The sequence below is a fragment of the Alnus glutinosa genome, chromosome 1 (genome assembly GCF_958979055.1).
Source record: "Alnus glutinosa chromosome 1, dhAlnGlut1.1, whole genome shotgun sequence".
NCBI lineage: Eukaryota > Viridiplantae > Streptophyta > Magnoliopsida > Fagales > Betulaceae > Alnus > Alnus glutinosa.
This window is the reverse complement of record NC_084886.1, coordinates 30232834-30253278: the sequence shown is the minus strand read 5'-3', so window position 1 is coordinate 30253278 and position 20445 is coordinate 30232834. Positions and strand designations below refer to the sequence as shown.

Below are 20445 nucleotides of genomic sequence, written 5' to 3'. Positions count from 1 at the left end.
TCCAACATGCTCCCATGTAAAACGGATTTAATTTAATTCTTTTTCTTTCTCTTGAAAAACTTGAAATTAAAAATGAACTATTAAAAAAACTATAGAAGATTTGTTGTAAATTTTTTTTTGCAACACCTAATCCAATGATGTCTTGTTGTCTAAAAATTACTAAAAACTTTGACAGAGCATATAGGTACCATCGGGTTTTTTTTTTCTTTCTTTTTTGTCAAATTGGGTCGAAAAAAATTCTTTTAATACATAACTCACATGGTGTAACGATACGTGTTTCTCGTCATTCACGAGGCCTTCAGATGACCCGATGAAATAGGCTAAGTGGTGTCACAATCAAGGTGGCTAAATAGACGCACTTGCCTAGCCCAATGAAGCGAATGTTCAATGAAATGATTCTACCCAATGAGTGGGTGAGACGTTGAATTATGGGCGCTAAAGATGTGTTTTAGGGCTCGAAAATTGGGATGTTTTGGCGTGGGTGTAACGTGTTGGAGAGAGAAATTGTTTTGAAAAAGAGATTTGATTCTTGTATTACATCATCACAACAACTGCACAACAACTCCTCACATGAGGATGAACCCCAGTGTGTGAGACTCACCCTCATGTGAGGGGTTGTTGTACAGTTGTTGTATTGGTGTTGTAAATCTAACATTTTCATTTGAAAAAGGTATCATCTCATGGGAACCAATTTTATTTTATTTTAATTTTAAATTTAAAATGTAGAGCATTTTCCCGCAGTCTTATTCCTTACCACATGGTCCGAGAAGCCCAGGTGAGCCCAAAGGGAGGTTGTGTTGGGACAGTTCATCTCAGCCCATCACTTGACGCTGACGTCTCTCCTCTCTCCTCTCTCCCATGAACGACCAAATGAGGAAATCACACGCGCACATATACACAGACGGGGGAGAGGGAGAGAAGGCAGAGAAAAGATGATGTCAGGCAAATACACAAGCATAGATAACCAAAAGGTCTCAGGATCTGTACCCGTGAGTAATTTCTCCATTTTTGATCTCTTTCTTTTATCCTCAGTTGGCTAGGTCGTATGTGTATCTAGCTACCATTTCAGATCTCATTTTTTTTTTACTTTCATTTCATCTTGCAGTCTGTGCCAGATCCAGGCCACCTCACCGTCCAATTCGCTGGTACTTTTCCTTTTTTTCTCGCCAATCCCAAGAAAGAAGAATAAACAAAGAAATCTTGTATTTTATCTTATGTCTGATCCTTCTTTGGGGTTAGTCCATTTTTTGCATTAAGCTTTTAGCTTGTTTACCCGGTGGTAATTATTTGGGGATCTATGATTTGCAATACTGTTTGGTTTTGGTTCCTGTGTTTTTCTCTGCAACCAAACATAGCCTATTGATTAAGGCACGGAAATAAAAATAAGGATTGGATCTCTTCAATTTCAGCTCCTCTCTCTCCTTTTCTTTTTGTAAGCAACATTTTGTTTTTAAAACACAAATATGTAGGAAAGAAGAAGTGAAATGAGATCACAGTGTTGAGTCTTGGGGTCTTAGGTATTTCATTTTAAAAAATGCATCAAGATTGTACTATTTTTCGTTATTCTTGTTGCTGTTTGCTTTTCCTCATTGTGTTCTAATAACAGTTAATGAATCTATTATTGTAGATTCCACTCTTCAGACGTTTCCTCCACCCGAAGCGCAAGGGAAGATCTCTGGTGGTTCTCGCCCTCCTCGAGATGCTGACGGTAAATTCAATTCTAATCTGATTTGTTCGAATTACTTTATATTTTATTTTTGTTATGGATATGGGAATGTTGATTTTGTTAATCCTTTTTTTTTTTTTATACCCAGAAATTTATTTAGATTTCGTCATCCAATGCATATAAGTTGTCTATCATATGCATATGGCATCCAATTATGAATTGTCTTTCTTAGTATTTTCAAAATTTTTGTTTGAATATAGTTGAATGGGATTTAGATGCTTGTGCCAATGCTGTAAAGGTGCTTGAGTTGTACTTATCTGTGAATAAAATAAAAAAGCTAGAAGCACAAACATGGACAGAACATTGAAATGAGACAGAAACTTCGACATGTAAAAACCTCTAAAAAACTAGGACATGATAGACGTTTGGGGGGGGGGGGGGGGGGGGATTTCTGTCAATCATTTCTTGATTCATAATCTATGTAAACTCTCTGTTATTCATCACTTACAAATGAAGACATGATATACATTATTTATAAAAAAAAAAAAAAAAACCACAAATACCAAAACAAACTTCACTTAAAACAACCATTAGTTAAGTGGCATATTGATGTTAGGAGTGTGTTCTGGCCATGTTTAAGGATGGTTGTTATGTTCAGCTCATTTTCAAAATTTTGTCTATTTTATTTAAGGTGTCTGCATAGCTTTTGGCAAGGGTCAGACATGGGACATAACACCTCTATGAAGTGGGCAATGCTTCAATGGAAAAAGGTTTAGATGGTTGGGTTTCACCATGTAGAACTCGGTGCTAATTGTTCTTTTGTAGTAGCAACTGCTTTTTAGAAGCATTTAGATGTGCTGCTTCTTTTTTTAGGAATATAATTACAATCATTGAGCTGGATCTGTGTGGGAATGGGAAGAGAATAAATTTTCAATGTGTTCTAGCTCAAAAAGCACCTCCTCACCCTGTAATAATGGGAAGGAGGGTGAAACTATGGATTCCAAAACCACTGAGTGCATGTCTAACTTACCAATAAGAAAAATAGGGAGACTAAATCAGGAGAAGTAGAGGGCTGGTTGTTTTTTTTTTTTTTTTTTTTTTTTTTTTTTTTTTTATGAATAATAATAATTTTATTAAAAGACGTAAATTCCTTGTACACGAAGAGTATATAAGAGAACCAAAGCTCTAACTGCAACTACAATCTATAAAACAAATCAGATCTACCAAATTCTCTGTTGGAAAGTTAGGAACATGAACAATAGTTCAATCCAGAAAAGATCTCAGAAAGGAAGATTTAAGAAGAAGCACATTGATCTCGCTATCCTCAAAGAGCCGACGATTCATTTTTCTCCAAATTCTCCACATTAAAAGGGCGATAATAACTTTCCAGAGAGCTTCTCTAGGATGTCCTGGCCCAAGAAATTATCAATAATGGAGAAGCTGAAAAATGTTATTAGGCATGACCCAAGAGACCCCAAAACTGTTAAGAACTAAGTGTTAGATGTCAACGGTATAGTCACAATGGAGAAGATGATTAATAGTTTCCTCATCCTTTTTATAGAGGCAATACCTATTAATCAGCTGAAACTCCTTCCTTCTAAGATTGTCCACCGTGAGGCTTCTACCCAAAGTCGTTGCCCATAAGAAGAAAGCAATGCGATGAGGGGTCTTCACCTTCCAAATGCTTTTCCAAGGGAATGAACTATACTCAGAATGTAACATAGTATAGTATCTCTTCACTTGAAAACCATGGCGGCTCGAAAGAGTCCACACCATGCTATCCATTACTCTTGGAAGGGGGTTCATAGAGTATAAAAGAGTAAGAAAAGAATCCAGAGATTCCATTCTCAATCATGAGCATCTCGAATGAATCTAAGATTCCAAAGGGTGTGGGGACTGGAGCGATCCATGTAATTTGACACCAAAGCCTCCTTGTTATGTGCTAAGGAAAAGAATTCAGGGAAAGAACACTTTAGAGCACTATCACCGCACCAAATATCGTGCCAGAAGTGAATGCGAAGACCATCCCCAACCTTAAATGAAACAAAATTGTAAAACCCCCCCCCCCAATTTTTCCTAATATACCTCTAGAGACTCGCCCCATAAGTACCTTGTGCTTCTTCTGAGCACCACCCCCTCTCTGGATTCCGTACTTCGACCCAATCAGCTTCCTCCATAAAAATAATCTTGTTCATTCCCGAGCCTCCAAAGCCATTTACCGAGCAAGGCTTTGTTAAACAGAATAAGATTTTTGAAACCCAACCCTTTTGCAATTGGGGAACAAACAGTCTTCCAGTTTACCAAATGTAACTCGTGGTCCCTGTCAGGGTTGTCCCACAGAAAGTCCCTTTGAAAACGCTAAAGTCTTTTGGCTATGCTAGCTGGTAAAGGGAAGAGAGATAAAAAATAAGTTGGAATACTAGAAAGTGTACTCTTGATGAGAGTAAGAAGCCCTCCCTTCGCCAGCCTTTTTTTCATTTTCTCAACCAGCCCATCCCAAACCCTATTGACATTCAATCTGGACCTCAAAGTAACTTATTGACATTCATTGTGATGCTTATACTTTGTGGAGTGCTATTTTCAATCGATTTGTGATGTCTTGGGTCATGCTTCGATGGGTAATCAACTTATTTGCTTGTTGGTGGTTTTCTGGAAGGCCGCAGAGTGCTATGGTGTGAAAAATTGCGCCTACTTGCCTCTTTTGGTATTTATGGAGGAAAAGAAATAATCGGTGCTTTGAGGATTTGGAGAAAACCTCGGAGGAAATTTAATCCTCCTTCTACTGCACCTTGTTTCTTTGGACTGCGGCTTATGTCTCATTTGTCGATTAGTTTTAATAATTTTCTAGTTCATTTTTCTCTTTCTAGTTAGGCGATTCCTTTTGTATACTCCCAGTATACTAAGAGGTGCCTTACACTTTTAATGAGATTGGTTTATTACTTATTAAAAAACGTTATCTGGACCATACATTAACTAAATAGGTCATCAATAAATACTGAGAAGGTCCCTACTTAGCCAGACACACAGCACTGTGCGTGCTATAGTTTTGTGAAGCAGTAATGCTACTGTATCATTAACATTAAGCGTATTAAAATTTAATTTAATTCCCACATGGGGTATTCCTCACAATCTTTCCCCAATATTGGAACTTTAGTATGACTGGATATGATTAAGATCAATCCACCATGTGTATTGGAATAACAGATCTCTCATAGCAGCAGTGAGATTGTTGTCAACCATTTTTTTTTTTTTTTTTTTAAACTTTTTTTTATTTATTTTTTGATTACAAAAAAAAAAAAAAAAAACAGGTAGAAGCTGTGAACTAGCTGACTGAAAAACAGGGGTAGAATCTGTGATTTTAATGCTTTCAATATCACAAACCAATGAAGAAATAGCCTTAAATGTTGTAGGTGTGCAGAATAATCTCAAGCAATTAATCCTGGAAAACTATGACTGTGATGACAGTGACGGCCTTGTTTCCTTCCATAATTCTTCCTTGCATAATTTACATGTTTCTTCTGCTCCAGTGCGAAGTTAATAATACTTTTGTGTGAGAGGTGTTAAAATTGTTGATTATGTCTTCTCATAGGCTATTTACAGTTGTAATTCACCTTATGGAGTCGAAACAAATTGTAAATATTGCATTTGTTGTCATAGTGGCTAATAATTTGATTCAACTAGTGCAGATACATTCTCAAAACCTGTATCTGGTTCTGATGAACCCCAGCAGAGTGGTTGGTTTCGGACATTCACGGTTGCTTCTTACAAGCCATACTTTGATGTTGACACTTCAGATGTTTTAGAGAGGATTAAAGATTCACTCTTTCCATTTAGGGGAACCTTTAATGAAAAAACTGCTAGCAATCCAGATTTGTAAGTAGATTTTCTGTAACTTATTTGATGCTAATGAATTATCTGTGAAAAACAATCTGAGTTGGTGAAGATATGGGGCATTGTTAAAATAATTATTAATTCCATGAAATAATGAATATGTAGTGGATTTTTGTTGATTAAATGTTTAAGTTATGTTGGAGTTATTAAGGGCTTCTTTACATATTGATGGGTATATATACGATGCTGGAAGATTATGGTATGGAATTTTCCAACTATATGTGATTCCTGCATATATTTTTTATGGGGTGGAATTGGGATGAGTTTAAGTTCCATGTGGTGAACTAGTTGAGTATTTGTAATCCGATGAAATCAGGTAGTTTGTGGGTTAGAAATGTGACTTAGTTTAATCGAGCTCGTTTGGGAAAATGGTTGTGGCGATATGTTAAGGAGAGATAGGCTTTATGAAGATTGGTGATAGATACTAAATATGATAGTTTAAACGGAGTTTGGTGTTCTAAGGAGGTATAAAAGCCATTTGGAGTGGGAGTATGGAAATTTATAAGAAGGGGGTGGGAAATGTTTTCAAAATTGGTTAGATATGAGGTGAGTGATTCGTCAAAGGTCAAATTTTTGGCATGATGTGTGGTGTGGGAATCAACCATTGAAGATGTCTTATTTGGACTTGTTCAATATTGCACGTAGTACGGATGTGTGGGTGGCGGATAATATACAGTTCCAAGATGAGAATATTCATTGGAATGTAATTTTTACTAGACCTGTACAAGATTGGGAGGTGGATGCAGTCTTTTCTTTATTTGAGATGTTGTATTCTTTTAGAGTAAGGCAAGGAGATGTGGATAGAATATGTTAAAGTCATTCCAAAAGGCACAAGTTTAAAGTGAAGTCGTATTATCAAGTGTTAACCAGTCCTAATGGATCTATTTTTCCTTAGAAGAGTATTTGGAGATTTAAAGCTAATTTAAGAGTGGCGTTTTTTGTTTGGATGACAGCTTTAGAGAAAATATTGACTCTGGATAATTTGAGAAAGAGGAATATTGTGGAGTGGCGTTGCATGTGCAAGAAGAGTTAGGAGTCCATTGATCACCTTCCGATTCATTGTGAAGTAGGAAGAGATTTATAGACTTTAGTTTCTACTCTTTTGGTGTTGATTGGGTTATGCCTAGAAGGGTGAGAGATTTCTTAGTAAGTTGGGGAGGTTGGGTAAGGCGTGGAAATATTTTGGAATTATGGAGGTTGGCTTCGTTGTATTTAATGTGGTGCCTTTGGAGAGAGCAGTATGCTTGGAGCTTTGAAGATATAGAGACTTCAGTGATAGAGTTGAAAAGGATTATGGTCAACACTTCATACATATACACTAGGATATCAACACACCATAGCCCCCCGTTTTTTTTTTTTCTCCAGATTTTTTGAATTTTTTTTCATCTTTGCCTCCTAATTCAAGGGTTCTCTTGTTTACTTCCTGTGTACTAGGGTTGCGCATCTTTGCGCTTTTTAATGAGATTGAAATATTTATCAAAAAATATATATATTTTTTTTAAGAAGTAAACTCTGTAGCCATAACTTATTGAGGTTGGGGTCCTGAATTTTGTGGTCTATTCTGTAGCAAGAGTCAATAGTCTCTTCCTTGACCTCAAGAATAAACTATCCTTTGTTCGCAGAATGGATTTCATTAACATTGATAGACCGGAAGTCGTTTTGGCAAGCATACCGCTTCGAGCCTGTTTGGGATTGCGCTGAGAAATAAAGCTTTTAAAGCCAGAGAGAACTTTTTAGGAAAAATTTTTATTTTTAAGCTTTTCCCAAAAGTGCGTTTCAGCTTTTTTTAGAGAAAAAAGTCAAAGAAGTACTTTTTGAGTTCTTTTACCAAATGGACCAGCTTTTTGTTTGGCACATCTTTTTATGTACTAAAAGTACTTTTTGAGCTCCGTAACATGATCCCAAACAAGCTTTTCCTGTTGAAAAAGTACTATCAGTTTTAAGAGAGACTGCTGAGGTCCATGATAAGCGCCTATCATCTTTATGCAATTGGCCTTAGCTTCTCATTTTTGGTTAGTATTGGTGCAATTATGCTTGACTATATAATAGTTGTGACAATTGACTTGCTTTCTAGCTGCCTTTCTGACTATATCAAAATTTTGCTTGAGAATTTAGAGTTCTAAATCCAATATATTAGGAGAACAGTAGTTTCATCGTCTCCTTTTTAGGAACTTGGAATGATGAGTTGATTGTGCTTCTAGTTCTTCGAATTTATCTATTTTTGTCTCTCTTTCCCTCTCTCCTCTTGTCATCGCATGTAAGCACATTTTGACTTTCTCGTTCTGTTCGTTGGTTGTCCTGATAACGCATCATTGTTAGTCTCTCCTTTTCGGTTTTATGCGATGGGGGTATAGGGGTATTCAAGTTGCTTTTCTGTTGAATATAAAGTTTTCGAGCTTTGGCACAGGAGGGGTCTTCTGTCTTACGTATTGTTGAAGTAGGGGTGTCCCTCGAGCAGTTCTTTTGGGCAGGGTTAGTGTGATGTAGTTCTTGGGTACTGTGGAGATGTTACAAGGGGAGGATTGGAAGGAATTCGTGAAATTCTCCAGTGTTGCTTGTGAGGCTTTTATCGCTAAAACATGTTCTAATAGTCATGGTTGCTTTGTGGCTCTTGCAGAACACAGTGGTGGTGGTTGGAGAGCCTTTATTATCATACAAAATGGTCAAGAAAGGAAGGGTTAGAGCAATCAAGCTGTGAAAGGCTCATCTTTCTTCCAGATGTATTTCGGTGACGGATTTAGAGTTGTGCCTTTCCGTAAGCCTCTCGGTGGTTCTCTTTTGAGTGGAGTGGGTGGCAGTATGGTGGTAGTAAAAGACAAGGCTTCGACTGTGGTAGCCAGAAAAAGATTGTACGTGGAGGCTTTACTAGGGTTGGGGCAAGCTTTGGTATTTGAAATCGTGTGTAGGGTTGTGTTGGTATTTCAAGTCTCAGAGGTTAGAAGGACATGGTGTAAGCGAAGGGAGAAAGCTTGGAGCAGCATTTGGGTTTTCCAAAATTCATGTCGACTCTATCAGATCAGAAGGTACCAGAGACATTTTGGGTGAGACCTTGGACTTTTGCAATCTCAGGAACGTGTTGCTCCTAAAGATTTTATTGATCTAGCCAAATAGTTTCTTTAGATTGGGTGGTTCAGTAAGTTAAGAGTTTCTATCACGTTGTGGGGCTGTCTTGTGAGGGGTTTGAGGATGATGACTTTGTTCTGGCCATTGAGGCAATTCAACACCAAAATGGTTTGGCTAGCTCTCCTAGCTCTCTTTTTAAGTCAGTGAACAGAGGTTGTTGTGAACTTAAGAGAGTAGCTTGCTCCAATTATGATCTTAAGGGAGGTCTTTCTAGCATATGCAAAGGCAAAGGCAAGGGGAGGGGTCATTCTTGTTCTTAATGAAGTCTAAGATTTTGTCTTGGAATGTGAGAGGGTTGAATGAGACGGACAAAAGGCTGAGGGTTAGGAGTCTTCTTCGTTGTTGGAAGGTTAACATTGTCTATTTACAAGAAACTAAACTGGAGATTGTGTCTATGGTTGTGGCGCACAGTTTATGGGATTGTCAACATGTGGAATGGTGTTATTTGGGTTCGAGAGGGGCATTTGAAGGGATTTTGTTAATGTGTTGGGGGGGGGGAATTTTTTGTTGCCTGCTCATTTAAGTGTGGACGATAATTTTGAGTGGGTTTCTACGACAATGACAAAAGAATCTTTTGGGATGATTTGACTAGGTTGATTAGTTGGTACCGTGGTGTATTTATCGGTCGAGGAGATGTAGTTTTGAGGAGAAATGTGTGATTGGATTGCTCATTGTATTTCTATTGTGCGTTTGTCTATATTGATTAACGGATCTCCCTCCAGTTTCCTTAATAGCTCTCGTGGCCTGAGACCAGGAAATCCTTTATGCCCTATGTTATTTGTTGTCTTCATGGAGGCTTTGAGCATAATGTTGTTTGCCACTGTGAAAGGGGCTCTTATTTGGTTTTTCATGGGATTGGGGAATAATGCCGAGATTCTTGTGTCTCATCTCTTATTTGTGGATGATGCCTTGATCTGTGAGGCAAGCCCAAATCATCTCCGTCATCTGTGTTTTCTCTTTTTATGCTTCGAAGTTGTCTTGAGGTTGAGAATTAACTTACCTAAATCAGAGTTTGTCTTGGGGTTGAGAATTAACTTATCTAAATTAGATTTAGTCCTTGTTGGCACTGTGGAAGATGTTGGAGGTATGACTCGCATCCTTTGTTGTGGGTGTCCTCTTTGCCTATGAAGCACTTGGGTCTTCCGTTGGGAGCTTCGTATAAGGCTAAATCAATCTAGGATAGTATTATTGAAAAGATGGAATGTCGTTTGGCTGGTTGGAAGAGGCTTCATTTGTCTAAGAGTGGTAGGTTTTGACTCTAATTAAAAACACTCTTTCCAACTTGCCTACTTATTATCTATCCTTTTTCTCCATCTCCTGGTGGTGTTGCTAACAAAATTGAGAAACTTTAGCTGGATTTTTTGTGGGGTGAGTCAATGATAAGTTTAAATTCCATTTAGTTCGTTGGCCTAAAATTTTTCCTCTTGTTTTCTTTGTTAGTTTGGGGGGTTAGAAACTTGATTCGGTCTAACCGAGCTATCTTGGGAAAATGGTTATGGCAATTGGCCATGGAGAGGGAGGCCTTGTGGCGGTTAGTGGTGGAAGTTAAATATGATAGCATGTGGGGAGGGTGGTGCTCCTACGAGATTGTTGGGTCCTTCAGGGTTGGGGTGCGGAAAAACATTTAAAAGGGGTGGGGAGTCTTCTCTAGATTTGTCAGATTTGAAGTGGAGATGGGTCTAAGATCAGGTTTTAGCACGATTTGTGGTGTGCGGATCAGACCTTGAAGGCAATTCTTTTAGAGTTGTTTAGTATTCCTCGCTGTAAGAAGGCATCGGTGATTGATTGATCATGTGCAGTTCTTCAATGACACTCTACAGTGGAATATTACCTTTACAAGATGAGTGCATGATTGGAAGGTAGAGTTGGTCACTTCGTTCTTTAATCTTTTGTACTCTCTCAAGTTGAGACGAGGTGGCAAAGATAAAATCTATTGGATCCCTTCCAAAATTAGGATGTTCGAAGTCAGACCTCATCCCCACATCCCCCCCCCCCCCCCCCCCCCCCCCCCTCGGGTGTGCTAGTTCTCCATTCCCTTGGAAGAGCATTTGGAGAGTTGGAGCTCCTTTGAGAGTCGTGTTCTTTGTGTGGATGACGACATTTGGGAAGATTTTAACTATGGATAATCTGAGAAAGAAGCATGTAATAGTGATGGATTGCATGTGCAAGAAGAGCGGGGAGACCATAGATTATTTTCTGCTTCACTGTGAAGTGGCTAGAGAGTTGTGGGTATCAATTTCCGCCTTTTTGGTTTAGAGTGGGTCATGCCCTAAAGGGTGGTGAAGTCATTTAGCTGGATAGGTTAGTTTGGAAGTGTGACGTCTCACATCGCTTGGGTATGTGAATGAGAATGTGCTTATATGTATATTTGCACCCTTCTTGATACAATGCGTTTTAAAGCCGTGATGGCCATGAACCTATCAGAATTCTGCAATTAAGCGTTCTTATGCGAGAGTAATACCAGGATGGGTGACCTCAATGAAAGTTTGTGAAAAATAAATGGACTTCTAATTTTAACAAGTGTGTGTGAACAGTGTGCAACAAAATATTAAATGCGGAATTTAAAGGAGACAAATATTTTGTTGACGAAGTGAAAACTCAATTAAGAGAAAAACCACTCCGGGGCAGCCAAACCCAGGATATCCACTATTCAGAAGACAAAGCTAGATATAAAGCAGTAACACTCACATACCGCTGATGCAGTGGTCGTACCTTGCTCTCTAACGTGTAACCCAACACGAACGCTTCCCAACCAGGTCTCCTACCTGAAGGGGTTTTCAATGGAATCCTTTACCTTAGGGCCAACCCTTAAGATAGACTTCACAGCTGATCAAATCACACACTTGGCAAGGCTTTATAGGAAATATCACGTCTCTAAGCTGTAGAGAATTCACCACCGAATTCTATGTTGAAAGCATGCCTCAAGCCTCTTATTTATAGGCTTTGGAAACCCAAAATTGAGTCAAAAATAGATTCTGGGGCATGCGCGTCCGGACGGGAGCCAGGGCCGTCCGGACGGGTCAAGTTTTTCTTGTCAGGAAAGTAATTCTGGAATTTTCTGAAGGGCCGTCCGGACGGGCAAATCTTTCCGTCCAGACGCTCAAATTACTGCATTTTTTCTAAGCTTTCCAACGACGCTGATTTCGTTCCAATCCGATATTTGAGTAAAAAGTTATGACCAAAATACTGGAAGGTGTCCGGGCGGCTTGACCGAGCTTCTGGACGGTCAACTGCAACAGCCTCTCCAAGATAGCGCTGAAAGCTTCCATAACAAGACCACGTCCGGACGGTGTTGCCCTAGCGTTCGGACGGTTGCACTTCGGCTGCACGAAATTACCATAATAAGGCTTGGAGCGTCCGAACCTTGAAGGCTAACGTCCGGACGGTTGAACTGGTGCACGCAATTTCCATATATGAAGCTTGATCGTCCGGACCATGAAGGCTGCCGTCCGGACGGTTGAACTTGGTATGCACGTTTTCTTGCCTTACAGAGGACATTGTCCGGACGGGATCACACATCGTCCGGACGGTAGCAGCCGTTTTCCCATAACTGTGTCTTGAGGCAGATACCCTATGCTTGTCAAACACTGAATGGCGTTCGGACGGTATGACCACGTCGTCCAGACGGATGCACTGAAACACTGGGATTTTCTCGAACTCTGAAGAGCGTCTGGACGATTTGCCATTACGTCCGGACGGATGCAATCTTGAACTGTTTGGAGCTTCTAGACACTGATGGGCGTCCGGACGGAAAGTTTTCGTCGTCCGGACGGATGTTGCTGACTGATGAGCGCCTGGACGGAATACCACGTTGTCCGGATGGTTGACAGGGAACCGAAATAAATCTTTGAAAACTTCACAAAATCTTCTCGAAGAACATAGCTAAAGAGTAGACTCTGGATAAAGCAGCATCCCTGTGAAAGCAGCAACATTACATAGAAGTGATTTTGTCCAACAGAATGTAGCCAACACAAAAACTAACAGTTTGGTTCGGGGAGAGCCAAAAGCTGACAATATTGTGTCGTTGAGGGTGGATCGTTACAGGAAGTATGGAGGATGATCCCTCTGTTTTTAATGTGGTGCATTTGGAGAGAGCATAATGTGTAGAAATTTGAAGATTGTGAGAGTTCAGTGTCAGAGTTAAAGCTATCATAGTCAAAACTCTTTATGTTTAGATGGCGGCTTACAATAGTTCTCGCTTTTCTAATTTTCTATAACTTGTGGCCTTATGCTCTTTATGCTCTTCTAATTCTCCCTAATTGCGGGTCTCTGTTGTATATTTCCTGTGTAGTTGGGTTACGCTTCTTCGCTCTTTGTAAAGATTGAATTCCTTACTAAAAAAAGATTCTTAGTTTTGTTTTATTACATTTTTAGTTTTGATTTTCTATTTGTGCTATCAGTTTATTGGTAAAGAGACTTTTGTTGGATATCTTACATTAGTTGATAATATCTTTCTTTTGTTTATGAGATTTAAGTTTTTTAAAGTTCAGTTATATAAAGTTTCGATGAGAGCAGGGCCCTCTTTCTTACCTCAATAATGTAAGTTTTGGAAGATCATGTATTTGTCTTGCTTAGTTTATCCTTAACACATCCATATGTTCCCTTTTACCTAATAGTTGTCAAATTCAACTTCTTTGGCAATCCTCTCTATGCTTTATGGTATTGGTGCCTTGGTGGTAGTGGGTGTGTTTTCACTTAAGAAGTGGATTGGAAGGCACATGTTATTATTGGTATTAAACGTGCTCTTTAAGAATTAAGATTTTTTTTTTTTTTTTTTTTTTTTTTTTTTTTTTTTTTTGTGAATGACTTAAATTAAGAGATTGGTTCATTGCACTCATTTATATGTGTTGACCCATCCCCTTTCATATGATTAAGGCACCTATTGTATAGTTTTAAGTTCAATTGCCATGCAGGTACGGACCATTTTGGATATGCACGACCCTAATATTTGTAGCAGCTTCCATTGGCACTTTTGTAACCTACGTAGCACACAAGCTGAAGAAAAAAGAATGGGACTATGACATAAATTTGGTGACTTGGTCTGCTGGATTGTTCTATGGCTTTGTCACTATTGTCCCTCTTGGATTGTATGTAATCCTCAAATACTTCTCCGCTCCATCTGGCCTTGTTCAGCTGTTTTGTCTCTATGGCTACTCCCTATTTGTCTTTATTCCTGCTCTGGTAAGTTTCTGATTGTCCTTTGAACCATGAACTATGACTATGAATTATTTCTAACAAGAAAAACCCCAGGTTTAAAGAGGGACCTTTTTCGGAAAACCCATTGAAAGAGATCTCAAGCTTGGCAGTGATAATAAATGCACATTGGCGAAGGGGAAAACAATAGGCAGAATTTTTCTAGAGATCATTTTTGTGAAGCTGAAATAATCAGGAACAAAAAAAAAAAAAAAAAAAAAATCTGGAAAATTGTCTTGTAAACTATATCTGACATTTAAAAGTCAGTATCGTAACTCCCTAGTCGTGCCACTCTAGTGATACGCAAGAAATGGGTTTTGTACGACAGGTTTGAGCAATAATGAGATTAATTATTTGTGGACTTGTAGACCATTTGACATAAAACCTTAAGAGGGTATAGTTTTCAGGGGAATCCTTAAGATATTCCTCGACAAATTTTGCCAATAACATCCATGTACTGTAATGGCCTTGTTGATCATTGAGATAAAGGGTGATATATATATATTATTCAGGTAAATATAATTGTTAGCATGATGAAAATCCTTACTTCTTGTTGCAGTGCCTCTCTGTTGTGCCGTTGGAAATCTTCAGATGGGTTGTTGCAGGTGTAGCTGGGTTCATGTCAGCTACATTTGTGGCACTTAACCTCCGAGCCCACATTAAGTCAGCTGGTGAAAGGTGGTTCTTCATTGTGGCTGCCATCTTTCTATTGCAGCTGGCTCTGGCTGTCGTACTAAAGATGTACCTCTTCACTGTAACAGTATAAGATGATCCCTGGCGGCATGAACCAATTCTCCTTTTTAGCTTTCTATTACCACAATTCTGAGCAGAACCCGTTATCCCTATTCAATGTATTCACAATTCATTCATTTCTGGTAACAAAAATTCATCACTATGATGATGCCTTTTCTACCGAACTGGATTGAGAGGTAACAAATGAAGGGCAAAAAGTAGGTTAGTGGGTGAGCAACCCTTTTAGGCGTGTTTTTTAATATGATTCTAAGTTCTTCTATAATTTTGCATTTCTTATATCGTTTGTTGATAAATGGCTAAGGCTCTTACTGTTTTACTTTGTTATTTTATAGATTATGTATTTGTGTTTTAAGTACTTTTTTTGGCTGCTGGAATTTGATTTTCGGTCATTTTGGTTTCTTCAAGTGATGGTGGAACAAGCTGTAATCAATCATTTTGTAGTTAGAGATCGGTATGGGATTGCTTTCATATCTACACCATGTGGACACTATGTTTCATTGGGACACCGTACGTATAATATCATGATTCACGCCATGTGTTAGGGCAGTGTAAACCAAACATTACAGGGCTGAAGAAAAGAAGTGCAAACAGCCCAATTCATATATCCCATAATCCACCTAAAAAGCACCGTAAGAGAAATCATCCTACACACACACACACACACATATATATATAGATTTGAAGTGTTTGATTAGAACGGTTTCCAAACAAGATCTCTTTGTGCCGGCTAGTAAATAAACCGTCATAAATGTCTGTTATCATCAATGGGAATTTTTGAATTTGATCCAATCCAAAGTGTTAAGATCCATTCGTGTTTGATTAGTTGGGATAAATTGCAGTGTTTTTCGCTTTACGCAACAGGAAACAATTATATGCTGATCATAGTCCATTGCGTGAACTGTATGTATGCTGTTGAAGGATGGCTCCAAGATGAGTACATCTATATTATTTTGGAGGAAAGCTACTAAGGATTCTTTGATTTCCGGAGGTAATAGAGACCCGACCCCAACTTTTCTCTCTACACCTCTGACTTCAAATTCTTCTATCCCCCCCAGTTGGCTCCCTCGGTTGTAAATGCTACTGCTCCCTCTTCTCCCCAGGATTATCCTGTGATGGGGTTTTCTTCATTGTGACATTGTAGCATAGGTGCGCTACACTTTGTTCTCCCCCTACTTCTCCGACTCCTCTCTCAGTTGGGAGCTTTATCTTTAGATGTGGGGTGGAAGTGACTGCCTTTAGGTCATTGAGGGTAGTCCTTCCAAGAATCGCATTGTAGGCGGAAGACCTATCAACCAGCAAGAACTTAAACATTATGGTCTTTGTGGTCAGTTAATTCCTGGCCGTAACAGGGAATTCGATACAACCAACTGGTTGAACTTGTTCTCTTGCAAATCCGAGCAAGGGACAAGTAGCTGGAACCACCTTCTCCAGCCTGATCTCCATGTTCTTAAATGCCGACCAATATAAAATATCAGCTGAACTACCATTATCCACGAAGATTCGGTGGATCCTATGGTTGGCCACATGCAGCGTGACCATCAATGCATCAGTATGAGGGAGTGATACTTCTACATAGTCGTCATCCGAAAATCCCACCACCAAGGACTCATTTCGGTGGGACTTGCAAGGTCTTTCTACCATCATGACCTCCAACTATTTCTGCTGCCGAGTGTAGGCCTTCTTGTATGCGCTCATTTCTCCTCCTCCTCCTCTAAAACCTCAGAATATGGTTCGGATGTCGGCAATGATAGGCTCGTTTCAGGGATTATAGTGCTGGGTGTCTCTGCTCCTGCTTCTTTCTCTCCGAACCTCCTCTCGTCGAGGTTCCTCTCTTCTTTTGTCTCGCCGATCTTCCTGGCGCCTCGGAGGAGAATTATCTTGGTGCCTGGTCTCTTAAGCCTAATATTGCTGTAATACCCGAGAAAGACACCCCACTTAAGTTATTAAAATATGTGCATAAATATAAGATTTAAGAATTGCTCTTAGTCTAATAGAATTATGTAGTTATGCATGTAGAAAGTTGGATCAGTAAAGCGAAGTCGATCGAGCGACTTTTTGATCGATCGAGCGATTATAGGTCGATGTCGATCGATCGACTAAGTTTCGATCGAGCGATTTTATCCAGTGCGACGCAGCTTACGGGTAAACAGCAGAAAAGTGATTTTTACCTTTGATTTTGAACCCATTGCTTATGGACGGTTCCAGATGATTGAAACTTATTTAGTTAGCCTAAGTTAGCTTAGTTTGGTTGAAATTGAACTAGATATGGTGGTACAATTTAATCATGACTCAAGATATGGAAGAAAATCTAATCTTGGATATTAGGTGATCTTGCATGGATATTTCTCTCTCTTGTTGCCAAAGATCCGACCCTTGGAAGGATTTGTGCTGGATTGATCTCAGCCCTTCATGGTTATTATATATAGCTTGCATGGGATACCAAAAATCAGCCTAAACTCTCCCCATACCACTCACGTAAGCGCCCCTCCCCTTCACTGTTTTGGTATTGAATCTCCCATGGAAAAATCTCTCTCATTCTTTTGTGGAAGCCAGCACCTATAGCCAGAAATAAAGCCTCAAATCTCCTCTTGTTTCTCAACAAAACACCAATAATCAACATCAGAAACCTCTCTCAAATTCTAGCTCGAAAGCCAGCAGCTTCCAACTCATTTCAAGCACTTTGCTTTGGAGTTAGACCTCCTTCTTCCATCCAATCTGTTGGGTGCGAATCTTGGTAAGTGAATCTTCCTTTCTACTCTCTAAAATTCTATATGTGTACCCAAGAATCATGGGTAATTTCTCCTCTTGAAAGAATTACACTCATGAAGCTTTAAACAAGCAAGATAGTAGCTTTGCTTTAATACTTTTGTGTGGAAGTGAGCTGTTGAAATATGGGTGTAATGATTTATGAAAAGGAAGGTGTGTGTGTGTGTGTTGTGTGCTGGAATTCCCTGCATGAATCAGAATATTAAAGTATGAACTAGTATGTAAGTGTAAATGGTATATGGCTAATGCATGTGTGTGTGGAAAGTATTATTTTGGCTACATAAGGGTATGAATGAGAGTTGTATATATATATATCAACATACTAGTGGAGTTAATGGCTAGTAAAAAGGGATGTCTTAGTTTCATTATTCAATAACCTAAGATGGCATTCAATATCTTGATTAAGAGAACCAAAAATGGAAGTATTAGGACAACGATTAAAATGATACTTTAAGGATAAATATAGTGAACATATTTGTAGCATCATTTCACTAATTTAGTATTACCATATGATTGGAATTATGCAGTTATAGAGAAAGACTTTTGGAGCAGAAACTAGTAAGTATCTCTATACTTACACTGAGGACGAAGCTGGTTGATTTTCCTATAATATTATGTTTACTGTTTTATTTACTTGTTTGCGCATGTGATTTTGCATATTTTATTATTTCTAATAACCTATCTAATAATAAGCTGTTGGATCAAGATCCACGATGGGTATGCGAGGCTTCACATGAATCCCAAGGTTCTCAGTGAATGAGGAGATACCTGAAAAGAATAATAAATACAAAACTGGTGTACCAAGGTCATCAGGGAAACCAAGGTTTCCAGGAGCCAAGGCTCCCAAAGATTATAATTAAAAGTTAAGTGAGGAAACCAAGGTTTCAAATAACACGCTAACCGTGCCAAGGCCAACAGAGTAGTGGAAAAAGGGAAATACCTAAAACTCTACACTTAAGACTGTCATTGCCCTATGATTACATTTATGTTCATTTTATGTCTATGACTCGCGATCATGGATTATATTTTGTATATACATGTGATTACATGGCCATTGCATTATGTTGCATTAACTAAATAAATCAGCACTCATATTATTATTGGAAACAGCGGACTCACTTTAGTGTTTATGTTGTTTTCTTCTCTTTGTATGGTACTTGTAATGGTTCAGGCTATGAAGAAGAAGAGGATTATCAGGACTATCCCGACACATAGATGGTTCCTGGTTCAGTTTTGTAAGGCTGGATAGCCTATATTTTGGGACTACCCTGTTATAGTCCATTAGCCTAACTTAAAACAATATTTATAATTCTCCGGTTATATATATGGATTTTGGCTTGTATAATTATTTAGCCCTGTGTGGCATGACTGGTATTACTGTCTGTATAATTATGCTGACTGGCTCATTATATATATACATATATTGAGGTATTTCAGTAGTAGCTTTGAGGTGTCAACCTATTCCCAATTCATATTACATTTATTCCGTTGCCAATAATTACCTCTGATAAGTTAGTAATGTCTTGTGGAAATTCGAAAATTTTCACTGACGCTTTTTGTAAAAGTGGGGCGTTACAATTGCCGAGGTCTTTGAGTTTGATATTGCCGAGGCCCTTGAGCTTGCTGGGTTTGGCCCTGGTTATCAGCTATGAAACGGAGGAGTTTTCCGTTCTTGATGAATTTCTCAATCAAGATTCGGAGATTTCTGCACTCCTTGGTAAGGTTGCCTCCGGCGTTGTGAAACGCGTAGAATTTGTGTCTATTCTCCTCTCACGTATGTATTCTAGATCATGCGAGGTTCCTCATACTTCGGATCTCTTTTGATCTCCATTAATAGGAGAATTCAAGAGGGTCCATTCTTCTATTTGGAACTGGTAATACTTTGTAGGCCTTGTTGCAGCCTTTGTCTCGGTCCGTTTTTCTTCCTGCCAGACCTTTTTGTTTTTCCCGAAACTCTTGGATTCCGAGATCTTGCCTTTCCAAGACTCCCTCAGAGCCGCAAGTGTTTCCTCCTGGTTCACATACTTCTCAACCATGTCTGTGAATTCAGCAAGATTCTCGGGCGGGTTGAGAGTAATCTCGGCCATTAAAGGTCCTTCCACCCTTAGTCATTGATAAAGAGCTGCATAGACTATCTCCTTAGTCAGATTATCAACTATGAGTCTGGCTTGATTAAACCGGACTACATAATCCTTCAGAGATTCACCCTCCTTCTGACGTAGGGCCATCAACAGACTGGAAGGCTTCTTTCTCTTGCATTCGACTAGAAACTGGGTCAGGAATTTTCGTCCGAGCTCCTCAAAACTGTTGATGGAATTCGAATGGAGTTTCTAGAACCACTCTTGAGCAGAGCCGGATAAAGTAAGTGGAAAGGCTCTGCACGCCAGTTCCTACGGCGTCCCCTGAAGATCCATATGCGTCTTGTAGTTGTCAAGATGCTCGGTTGGATCTTCAATCTCGATATAAAGCTACATACTTGGGATTTTGAATTTGTCCGGGAGTTGAATTGCCATGATACGCTTGGTGAATGGGGAAGTCCTATTCAAGAGGCTACCCACCTAGGAAGTTTTTCCCTTATCCCTCTACTGGATCTCCTGTTGGAGCTGATTGAATTTTTCTTCATACTTGTCGTCGAGAGTGGCGATAGCTTCACTGAGCCTTCTTTCTCCAAGCAGAGGATTCACGACCCCCCATAGAAGAGGGTTCACATCTACACCGGGAGGAGGGTTTCTGACACCTCCCGCCTGCTGAGACTGACTTTTAGGTTGACTTCTCTCGGGAGCTCTTCGGCTTTCCCTGTCTTCTTCTTCATGGGTATTGCTCTCTCCTTCCCCATGTCCTTTGGGTTCTTCCGGGACTTGCCCGTTTGTCAGTCATTCTAGTAACCGAAGGTTCTGTTGAGTTAGAGCCTCCATGTCCCTGGACATTTGAGCCATCCGAGCTTCCATCTCTGCTGTATTTTGGTGAGATGGTCCTCCTAGCTCAGGTGGGGGATTGTTTGTTCTTGAGGTTGTGGCTCTTGTTCGCACCATTTCGGATTTTAGGAGTAGTAA

The 20445-nt window shown here is 39.4% G+C and overlaps 1 protein-coding gene across 1 annotated transcript; it reads left to right on the top strand.

Moving 5' to 3' along the window:
* The first annotated feature begins 806 nt into the window (after window positions 1-806).
* LOC133878326 (uncharacterized) lies at window positions 807-14978 on the top strand. The gene is made up of 6 exons (XM_062316857.1): window positions 807-989; window positions 1106-1145; window positions 1628-1708; window positions 5353-5539; window positions 13594-13861; window positions 14433-14978. The coding sequence occupies exons 1-6, from the start codon at window positions 933-935 to the stop codon at window positions 14637-14639; spliced, it is 840 nt and encodes a 279-aa protein (XP_062172841.1). The 5' UTR covers window positions 807-932; the 3' UTR covers window positions 14640-14978.
* Window positions 14979-20445: the final 5467 nt, after the last annotated feature.

Excerpts from the sequence above, each read along its gene's own strand:
- LOC133878326 (XM_062316857.1), top strand. The coding sequence starts at position 933 with ATGATGTCAGGCAAATACACAAGCATAGATAACCAAAAGGTCTCAGGA. Across the intron at positions 1,146-1,627 it reads CCTCACCGTCCAATTCGCTG|ATTCCACTCTTCAGACGTTT; the intron begins GTACTTTTCCTT and ends CTATTATTGTAG. Across the intron at positions 5,540-13,593 it reads ACTGCTAGCAATCCAGATTT|GTACGGACCATTTTGGATAT; the intron begins GTAAGTAGATTT and ends ATTGCCATGCAG.